The following is a 10,206-nucleotide window of genomic DNA, read 5'->3' on the forward strand; positions in this document are numbered from 1 at the left end:
CCGCGCATGCGCCGCGTGCCTCTGGTAGGACCTGGTCCCCTCCCGACTCGCCGCAGGGCGGAGTCTCGTGCTGCCCGAGCGGGTCCGCTGTGGACATGGCCGCTCGCTGCACCGAGACGGTGCTGGCCGCTCTGGGGCTGCTCAGTGTCTGTGCGGCCCCCAGCTCCGGGTCCGGGGCTTCGGCAAAGGAGGGTGGGGAAGCCGAGTGGGCGGAGCCGTGGGACGGCGCGGTTTTCCGACCGCCAGCTGCGCTAGGCGCCGTGGGGGTGGCGCGCGGGCCGGAGTCCCCGCCGCCGGGGAGCGCGGAGACGGCGGGCCTGCCGGTGCTGCTGTGGTGGAACACGGGCCTGTTTCCACACTTCCCGGGCGACTCGGAGCGCATAGAGTGTGCGCTCGGCGCCTGCGTGGCGTCCAGGGACCGACGGGCGCGCGCCGACCCGCGGACGCGCGCACTGCTCTTCTACGGCACGGACTTCCGTGCGGCCGAGGCGCCCCTGCCGCGCCTGGCTCACCAGAGCTGGGCGCTCCTGCATGAGGAATCGCCTCTCAACAACTTCCTGCTGAGCCACGGCCCTGGCATTCGCCTCTTCAACCTCACGGCCACCTTCAGCCGCCACTCGGACTACCCACTGCCGCTGCAATGGTTGCCCGGGGCCACCTATTTGCTCCAGCCTGCGCCTCCGCTCCGGGAACGCGCCGAGTGGCGTCGCCGCGGGTACGCGCCGCTGCTCTACTTGCAGTCCCACTGCGATGTGCCCGCGGACCGGGACCGCTACGTCCGAGAGCTCATGCGCTACATCCCGGTGGGTGAGGGAGCGGCGTGGCGGGAGGGGGTGGGCCGGGCGAACGCCGCACCCTGCTGACGGCCGTGCTCTGCCTCGCTTAGGTGGATTCCTACGGCAAGTGCCTTCAGAACCGCGAGCTGCCCACCGTGCGGTTACAGGACACAGCCACGGCCACCACCGAGGATCCAGAACTCTTGGCCTTTTTGTCCCGCTATAAGTTCCACCTGGCCCTGGAAAATGCCATTTGCCATGATTACATGACAGAGAAACTGTGGCGCCCCATGCATCTGGGTGCTGTGCCTGTGTATCGTGGCTCACCCTCTGTGAGGGACTGGATGCCCAATAACCACTCCATCATCCTGATTGATGACTTCGAGTCCCCTCAAAAGCTGGCAGAATTTATTGACTTCCTGGACAAGAATGATGAAGAGTATATGAAATACTTGGCGTACAAGCAACCAGGGGGCATCACCAACCAGTTTCTTCTGGATAGCCTGGAGCACAGGGAGTGGGGAGTGAACGATCCTATGTTACCTAACTACCTCAATGGCTTTGAGTGTTTCGTCTGTGACCACGAGCTGGCTCGGCTGGAAGCCGAGAAGGCACATGCATCCTCTCCTGGGGACATCCCTGTGCCCGAGCCCCACATTGCCCAGCCCTCGCACATGGACTGTCCAATGCCTACCCCTGGCTTTGGCAAAGTCGAAGAGATTCCTGAGAATGACAGGTAGGGGTTGCTGGGACGTCCTGCAGCTGTCACATGGAACTGCTTGCTCTCTTAGTGTGTGGGGACTGGGAAAGACAATCTCACTTTGCTGTAAGGTGTCAGGAGCAGTTGGGGAGCTGGGTGTGGTGGACACACCTGTAATCCGAGACGCTGTGGCGGGAGGGTATACAGTGGGCCAGGCTAGAAGCTGAGGGCTACACCTCAGCTGAGTACCTCTGACGTGGACTGGGGAAGACTAAGATGAACTCGCTGTGCTGGAGGCTGAGCCTTCTGAATGCCAGGAGAGTAGCACCCAGTCACACCTCCGCCCAGTAAGCATTTTGAAAGGGCTTTACCCTCACAGTAATCAACCCGACTTACTAGAGTCTCCCTTTGTAGCAGCCCTGGCTGACCTCAGACTTGTGGTGATCCTCCTGTCTCCGTCTCCCAAGGGTCATGAAGAACCCTTGCACCTTTTTTTGTGATGAAGTCGGGGCACTCCACCATTGAGCTACACCCCCAGTTCTCCTTGTACTTCCCCATGCCCTGGTTTGTTGACTCTAGACAGAATTGAAGGGATGCTTTCTGCAGATGTGTAGTCAGCGTTGGCAGTCAGTGTGGAGCAAAGGGCGCAGAGCGTGCCCGCGTCGGAAGATGTTGAAACCTGCCACCACAGTGACTGCAGAGAGCTCACAGAAAGTGACTTCAGCAGTGGATGGCAGCAGCAGGACCCTCATGGTGGAATCTCGCGCTAAGAATATGGTAGGGCTCACCCTACAGTATCTTATCAGTTTATGCTGAACACATTATGATTTACTGGAAGAAAAAACACTAAGGAAATAGCTAGGGATGGTAATGAGCATTGTAATTCTAATGCCAAAGAGATCTGGGACTCAAGATCACAGCTGGCCACATGCGGTGAGTTTGAGGCAACCCGAGCTATCTGAGACCCCTGCCAATCTGACAAAGGAAAATTTACATTGTACCTTTTCTTTTCTTCTTTGTTTTCTGAGACAGGGTTTCTCTGTATTATTGTTCTGGAGGCTGTCCTAGAGCTCATTCTGTAGACCACGCAGGCCTCAAACTCACAGAGATCCTCCTACCTCTTCCTCCCTAGTGCTGGGATAAAAGGCATGCACCACCACTGCCCAACTCAATTGGATTTTTAATAACAGCAAAGGTTAAAACCATCTGAAGGCCCCTCACTGCTCCCTTGCTTTCCTCTAGAACTTAAATGCTCTGAATCCTTTGTCCTGCCTCCACATTTGGGAGCTGGAGGCAAGTGAGCTCTTTGGGTGGACTTCTTTATGTCTTTATGTTTATGGCCTACTTGCTATCTCTTGGACTAGTATTAGTTTTACTCCGTAGCTCTTTCCTTCACAACAGAACCTTGTCCTGTCTAGAGGCCGCAGTACTTGATTACAGTTTTCCTGTTTTTGTTTTTCCAGACAGGGTTTCTCTGTGTAGCCCTGGCTGTCCTGGAACTCACTCTGTAGACCAGGCTGGCCTCTAGCTCAGAGATCCCCCTGCCTCTGCCTTCTAAGTGCTGGGATTAGAGGCATGCGCCACCACCCAGACCTGCTTATGATTTCTTTGCAGCCACTCAAAGGCAGAGCCCGTTACTGCTGGGGTTCCCTAATTCACTGCCCCCTGTTTTGTCTTTTCAGCTGGAAGGAAATGTGGCTACAAGATTATTGGCAAGGCCTCTATCAGGGGGAAGCTCTCACGGCTATGATCCACAACAATGAAACAGAGCAGAGGAAATTCTGGGATTATGTACATCAGATCTTCATGAAAAGGAGTAGAAGTCTCTAACTGCCCTTGCTTGGAAGACTACGGAGACTTCTTTACCATGGCACCTAAGGCATGTCCACTGTGATAACAAACTGAATATCTTCTACCTTGATGTAGTCACTGATTCTCCTGCCCTGTACTGGGGATAGAACCTGAGGTTTCGAGAATGCTAGACAAGTACCTCTAGCCCTCTTCTTAAGGAAGGGCAGAAGCCAGAGCCCCCATTTGACTCATGCATGCTTCTCCTGTCTGTAGCCATTTCATCGTTTCAAATGTGGACAGACAGGGTGGGCCAGGCCATGACCTGACAGGTCTTTACTTGGTACCTCTCAGTTGTCTGTTCTCAGCTTGCTTTCTTATCAGCTGTTAACACTGGTGGACATAAAACCGGGGGTTGGGGTTATTCCTTTTTTTTTTCAATCTCCCCGGCCCCCCCCCATACACATTTTGAGATAATCTTACTACATGGCCCAAGCTAGCTGCCAGCTCCTGGGCCTAAGTGAAATTCCTGCCTCAACCTCTAAGTAGCTGGGGCTACAGGTATACAACACTATGTCCAGCTCAAGTTACTTTAAGAAGTATTTGCACTGCCTGAATTTTTTATTTGAAGTGGCTCTTTCTTTCTGGCTTTAGGCTGTTTCCCACAAACACTGGGAAGATCAGCAAACGTTTCCATCATTCTTACTGCTTGGTTTTCTCGTTTAGGGTATATTTGGAATTCCTCCTCTCATGAATAGATTAAGTAGTTAATATGACACTGATGTCCGTTCAGTACATTGCCCTGTTACAGGACTGGAAAGATCCATTCAATCCACTGCTCCCATTCTTCCAGATTACCTTATGGTGCTGTGTCTCTGTGTTCTATGGTTCTGTGGTTCTAGGAAAGCAAGCACTCAGCTGAGTTATAGCTATAACCCTAGTACTGAGATTTCTTTCTTTTTGTTTTTTTATTTTTGTTTGTTTTTTTTCTTTTTATAAAGCCAGCCTGAGGCCTTCAATTCCAAGAGATTGAAGAAGGCAAGGGATTTAAGCTAGCATCAGTGACTAACTAAATAAAAACTTCAAGTTCGGAGCTGGAGAGATGGCTCCACTGTTAAAGAGCACTGGCTGCTCTTCCAGAGGACCCAGGTTTGATTCCCAGCACCCACACAGCAGCTCACAGCTGTCTGTCACTCCAGTTCCAGGGGGATTCAATCCTTCTTCCTGCCTCTGTGGGTATCAGGTACAGATATTCTGCTCAGACACACATGCAGACAAAATGCTCATATGTGTCCACAACAAAAAACTTTAGATTTGGAGATGCAGACCAAATGTCTATTGCTGTAGCCTGAGCAGGAGACAGGCATTTTCTGGGGTAGCAAGAAAGAATGCTTTGGACCTTAGAGCTATGTTTATTGGGTTAGTGCATTATTGCTAAAGAAGTCTCATGGCTTATCAGTAGATCTGATTGTAAACTACATATATCTGAATCCATATCTATACAGATAGATACATACCAGTTAGATGCTTCAGCAACCAGGCTTTCATGGTTAAAACAGTGACATTTGAGGATGTGACCAACAAAAGTTTTAACATAGGTTGGAATTACATTTCTGGCAGTTTTCTGTGTGTGTGTGTGTGTGTGTGTGTGTGTGTGTGTGTGTGTGTGTGTGTGTTGCTGAGATGGATCCCAAGGCCCTGTGCATGCTAAGCATGTACTCTGGCTGTCTCTGAGTCATATTCCCAGACCTTTATTGTATTTAGTTAAAAATGCCTTTATAGTAGCATGAAAATTATGTGACCTATTTGGTCTCTTACAGAGAAAAAGAGGGAGAGATGTTTTAAAATGTACATCAGAGATAGGTGGCTCTGTGAGTGCTAGACAAGCCTGGCTACAATAGCAAGATTTTGTCTCAAAGGAGGGGAAAAACTGTAGAATAATTGTAGTGTAGATGGTGAGCATGGTTGTATACACTTGTAGCTTCAGCATTCCAGTACTCTGGGAGGCAGAAGCATGTGGATGTCTGTGTTCCAGGACAGCCAGAGTTATAGAGAGAGACCTTGTCTCCATAGATAGATGACAGACACTGATTCCTATAGCAAAATATCTATTATACAAGTGCAAGTCTGGATTAGAACTCAGATGCCCTGTGTGCAACAAGGAAGGTAAGTGCAGCTCACAGAGCCCCTGTAGCACTTTTCCGCACAAGCGAGCCAACTGCTCATAAATGGTGGCTGCTGGCAACAGGCTTGCCTTGGTTCAGTGCTTCCCAGACTCTCCTTTACCGCTGTCATAATCAAGCAATCAGAAAGACCAGGGTATGTCAGGTGCTACATTTCCCAAAGGGAAAGAACTATGAGGAACCACATAGTACTTCCCAATGAAAAAGCTTTACTTTCTATGGAGAAAACAAGGAAATCTTTTTCCAGTTTGGGGCTCACTATGTTATATACAACACCAAGTATTTGCTGCAGGTGGGTACTAGAGGTGGAAGTTTCTGATAGGAGACTTTTATTTGCTACAAGAATATGGGTTAAGGCTGATGGCAAGTGTTACTATTTTTTTTATCATCTCAGGTTTCATCTTATATAATAAACTGTTTTTACATAGTGTCTTGTATCTGGTTATTTTTTTATTACATTTGCTTATTTCGTTTATGTGTGTGGTACCTTGTTCTACCCTGTACATGTGTATGTCGGAAGACAATTTACAAGAGTCAGTTTTCTTTCTTCCATGTGGTCCAAGGGATGGAAGTACATCTTCAGGCCTAGTGCCAGCACCTTTATTGACCCGCTGAGCTGTTTTTGCTGGCCTCCATTTGCTTTCTCTTGGGGGTGGGGGGATGGCAAAAAAGGATAAACATTCATTTAACATTGTCCTTTCATTTAAAAAAAAGTTGCTATGTATACAGTGTTCTGTCTGCATGTAGGCCTCCAGGCCAGAAGAGGGCACCAGATCTCTTTATAGATGGTTGTGAGCCACCATGTGGGTACCGGGAGTTAAACTCAGGACCTTAGGAAGAACAGCCGGTGCTCTAAGCCGCTGAGCTGTCTCTGCAGCCCCTCTTTTTTGTTTATTCTTTTTTTTTTAAATTATTTATTATGTATACAATGTTCTACGTGCACATTTGCCTGCAGGTCAGAAGAGGGCGCCAGATCTCATTACAGATGAGAACTGTGCTTGCTGGGAATTGAACTCGCCAGTACACTTAACCTGAAGTCACCTCTCCAGCCCATTGTCTTATTCTTTATTTTTTCTTTCCGTCTTTCTTTCCTTCCTTCTTTCTTTTTTCTTTTGAGGCAGGGTCATGTTATGTTGTGTGGCCCTGGCTTGCCTGGTACTCATTATGTAATGTAGGCTGACTTCAAACTCATAATCTGCCTCCCGCATCAACTTTCCAAGTGCTTGGATTCATGCATACACCACATTTGGCATAACATCTATTTTAGACACTGGGGAATCAGCAGTGAACAGGATACTCAAAGGCTCCCCCACTGTTTAAATGTATTTAAAAGACATTTAAAAATATTTTTAAGTGTATCTGGGTGCTGCCCATGAAGGCCAGAGAGGGTATTTCCTGGAGCTGGGGTACAGATGGATGTGAGCCCTTTCAAGTGGGTGCTGGGAATCAAACTCATGAGTCCTCAGTAAGAGCCGGAAACACTTTTTCGTTGCTGTTGTTTGTTTTGGTTTTTGGAGACGGATTCTCTGTGTAGACCAGGCTAGCCTCGGACCCACAGAGATTCGACTGCCTCTGCCACTTGAGTGCTGGGATTAAGGCGTGCGCCACCACCCGCCTGCCAAAAGCACTTTTAACAATAGAGCTACCTCTCCAAACTGCTAGCATTTCAAAGTAGATGTTGGGGTAATGAGGTCACGAACAATACATTCAGACTGTGATGGGTACTGGCTTCAGAGCAGGACAGGGAATGCCTCAGAAGAAAAGCCTTTCATGTGGTTATCCACAGAGCACTCCAAACACCGTGGCAAAATCTCACTATGCACGTACCCATGCAGGTAGATCTTGCTCTAAAGCAGACGTCATACAAACTACTGATTGTTGGCTTGCAGAGTTCATTTTGGGGATCTGTGGCACATTTTTGGAACTTGGTTTTGTAAACTGCTAAAAGTCAAACACTAAGTCTGACAAATCAACCACAACTGGAAGTAAATGTTAAGTGTTAATACAACGTTAAACATAAATCTTATACCCTCACCCTACGGTGCGGTGCCTCACTCCAAACGAAACGAATAAGCAGCATCTACACAGCAGTTAAGCTTAGTAAAACAAACACGCCGAATTTTCCTTATACTTTTAGAACGGCTCTAAGAGTTGTAAAAATCAACCATTCTTATGGGTTTGTAAAAAAACAAAAATTTTTTCCAACACAGCAACCTTAACTACAGCCTGAGGGAATCTGACGCCTTCCCTTGGCCTCCACGGAAGCAGCATTCACATGGCACCCACACACAGACGACAAACACACACAGACAGACAGACACACACACACACACACACAGAGACAGACACTCGTACGCACACAAATAAGCACGCACAGACGCGCACAGACACGCACGCGCGCGCGCACGAGTGAGTGGCAGCCAGCTCCCGGGGCCCGCAGAGGGACGGTCTGGATGGCGCCCCACCGAGGAGTGCGGCGCGGCCAAGACCTGGAGAGAGCGCACACAGCGTCCGGTTGGCCGCACAACAAGTGCGTAAGGGTCAAACGGGGTCACGCACCGCACCGCGGAGCCTACTGGGAACGCTGTGCAAAATGGCGACGCCCAGCTTGCGCTCCCGCCTGGCGAGGTTTGCGAACCCGGGGAAGCCTGTCCTGAAACCCAACAAGCCTCTTATCCTAGCCAACCGCGTCGGGAACAGGCGCCGAGAGAAGGGCGGTGAGCACTCGGAGGGCGCGGGGCCGGCGGGGGCGGCGCGGGAGAGGCGGGACTGAGATCCTGCAGTCCTTCCCTTGCAGAGGCGACCTGTATCACCGAGATGTCGATGATGATGGCCTGCTGGAAGCAGAATGAGTTCCGCGACGAGGCGTGCAGAAAAGAGATCCAGGACTTCTTCGAGTGTTCTTCCAGGGCCCAGGTGACGGGGGCTCCTAGGGTGCCTTCTTGGGAAGAGAAAGGGAAATACGAATGAATGGTTCGCACTGCGCAGTGATGGGAAGACCTGTCGTTAATGTCGCCCTCGCCAGAGTGAGAAAAGCCAAGTTTTGACGATGGTTGGTCTTAAACTAATTTGGTAGCCAGAATAATGGCTTCGGATGATGACAGCCATTTGTAGGTCCCAAATCTTTACATTCCCCTTAAACCACCCTTTTGTTTTGTTCTTTACGCTGTGTGTGTTTGTGCAAGGGCATGCATGTTCGAATATGCAGGCGCATCTGTGTGTGGTGGCCCACGGTCTGGAATTTTCCTCCATTCCTCTTCCACTGTATCCTTTGAAGCAGGGTCTCTTGGGTTTGGAGTATTGTAGAAATTATGGGTCTAGGCCATGGTAGACTGAAGAACTGTTATGATTTTTCTTTCTCTTGTGTTTTCAGAAAGCTGGGAAGATGAGATCAATCCAGGAGACTCTAGAACAGTCTGAGAGTTTACCTCCCCACAAAATGACCAAGTTGTTACAGAGATTTCCCAACAAATCTCACCTCAGCTGAAAATGGAGAAACATTTTCAATGAACTGTCATTTCTGAACGCTATATAGAGGCGTGTTAGGGATGTTTGCATTTGAACTACTATGCATTTTTGAGGGGTAAAATGAGACGAAACACTTGCTCTTGTGAATGGATCATGTTCTGGATGCTGTCTTGAAATAAAACCCTCTAAAAAAGAAATTGGCCATTTCTTCTCATGAGATACTCCCTCCTCACACCCCACCCCCATCCCGAAGATGAACCCCTTGGCCTTACACAGGCTTGCAATCACTGAGCTAGCCCCTACGGCTCCCTTTCTCAAGCCCTATACGCTCCTGTAGACGCTGGAAGTTCTTTGCTCCCTGATATTCTTCTTTCAAAAGATTTTTTGTTTGTTGTTTTTTTCTTTGTTTTTTGTTTTGTTTTTCGAGACAGGGTTTCTCTGTGAAAAAATTCTGGCTGTCCTGGAACTCACTCTGTAGACCAGGGTGACCTTGAACTCAGATCAGTCTGCCTCTGCCTCCAGAGTGCTGGGATCAATGGCAGACTTTACCATTGCCTGACCCAAATATGCTCTTGTTGAACAACTATGGATGTCTGTTGTTGCCTTTCAAGTCCTTTCCACCATTTAGTGCTTTTGCTTTTAGATACGTAAGGCGTGGCGAACTCCCTGCATATCTGGAGCTTCATGAATAGTTGCTGAAGAAAGGTAGTAAACTGATGACATGGAGGCTCTGCAGATAATGTTTTGATTTGTATAATTAAGAATAGTATCTAGGGCCGGGCGTTGGTGGCGCACGCCTTTAATCCCAGCACTCGGGAGGCAGAGGCAGGCAGATCTCTGTGAGTTCGAGGCCAGCCTGGTCTACAGAGCGAGTTCCAGGACAGCCTCCAAAACAATACAGAGAAACCCTGTCTCGAAAAAAAAAAAAAAAAAAAGAATAGAAAGAATAGTATCTAGGGGCTAGAGAAATGGCTCAACACTTAAGGGTCCCTGCTACTTTTGCAGAGGACTGGCTTTGAGTTCCACAGTAACCATGCTAGGTACCTCAACTGCTTGTACCTGGCTCCAGAGGGCCGGATATCCTTGTTCTGGTGCCTTCAAATGCACTTACAGACATATACACAGTAAGGAACTTGCATGGTGGTACATGCCTTTTATCCCAGCACTTAGGAGGCAGACAGGCAGATTTCTGAGCAAGACCATAAAAACCTGTCTCTTTTTTTAAACGTTGCTTTAAAAAATGCAGACATCAATGAATTATTCTTTCCAGTTTTGCTTAATGTATAAATAA

At 48.8% G+C, this 10,206-nt stretch overlaps 2 protein-coding genes across 2 annotated transcripts; both read left to right on the forward strand.

The window, feature by feature from the left end:
• The first annotated feature begins 41 nt into the window (after positions 1 to 41).
• Fut11 (fucosyltransferase 11) lies at positions 42 to 5,875 on the forward strand. Its single transcript, XM_005083560.4, has 3 exons — positions 42 to 803; positions 887 to 1,512; positions 3,159 to 5,875. Exons 1-3 carry the CDS (start codon positions 96 to 98, stop codon positions 3,304 to 3,306), a joined length of 1,482 nt encoding a protein of 493 aa, XP_005083617.1. The 5' UTR covers positions 42 to 95; the 3' UTR covers positions 3,307 to 5,875.
• Positions 5,876 to 7,883: 2,008 nt separating this feature from the next.
• On the forward strand, positions 7,884 to 9,112 carry Chchd1 (coiled-coil-helix-coiled-coil-helix domain containing 1). The gene is made up of 3 exons (XM_005083559.4): positions 7,884 to 8,164; positions 8,245 to 8,363; positions 8,821 to 9,112. Exons 1-3 carry the CDS (start codon positions 8,041 to 8,043, stop codon positions 8,932 to 8,934), a joined length of 357 nt encoding a protein of 118 aa, XP_005083616.1. The 5' UTR covers positions 7,884 to 8,040; the 3' UTR covers positions 8,935 to 9,112.
• The last annotated feature ends 1,094 nt before the right edge of the window (positions 9,113 to 10,206 follow it).

The sequence above is a fragment of the Mesocricetus auratus genome, unplaced genomic scaffold (genome assembly GCF_017639785.1).
Source record: "Mesocricetus auratus isolate SY011 unplaced genomic scaffold, BCM_Maur_2.0 Super-Scaffold_100053, whole genome shotgun sequence".
Taxonomy (NCBI): Eukaryota; Metazoa; Chordata; class Mammalia; order Rodentia; family Cricetidae; genus Mesocricetus; species Mesocricetus auratus.

Bases quoted from the DNA above. Each gene is read 5' to 3' on its own strand.
- Fut11 (XM_005083560.4), top strand. From the start codon at position 96: ATGGCCGCTCGCTGCACCGAGACGGTGCTGGCCGCTCTGGGGCTGCTC. The intron at 804-886 runs GTGGGTGAGGGA...TGCCTCGCTTAG, and splicing joins AGCTCATGCGCTACATCCCG to GTGGATTCCTACGGCAAGTG. The intron at 1,513-3,158 runs GTAGGGGTTGCT...TTGTCTTTTCAG, and splicing joins GAGATTCCTGAGAATGACAG to CTGGAAGGAAATGTGGCTAC.
- Chchd1 (XM_005083559.4), top strand. From the start codon at position 8,041: ATGGCGACGCCCAGCTTGCGCTCCCGCCTGGCGAGGTTTGCGAACCCG. The intron at 8,165-8,244 runs GTGAGCACTCGG...CTTCCCTTGCAG, and splicing joins CAGGCGCCGAGAGAAGGGCG to AGGCGACCTGTATCACCGAG. The intron at 8,364-8,820 runs GTGACGGGGGCT...TTGTGTTTTCAG, and splicing joins AGTGTTCTTCCAGGGCCCAG to AAAGCTGGGAAGATGAGATC.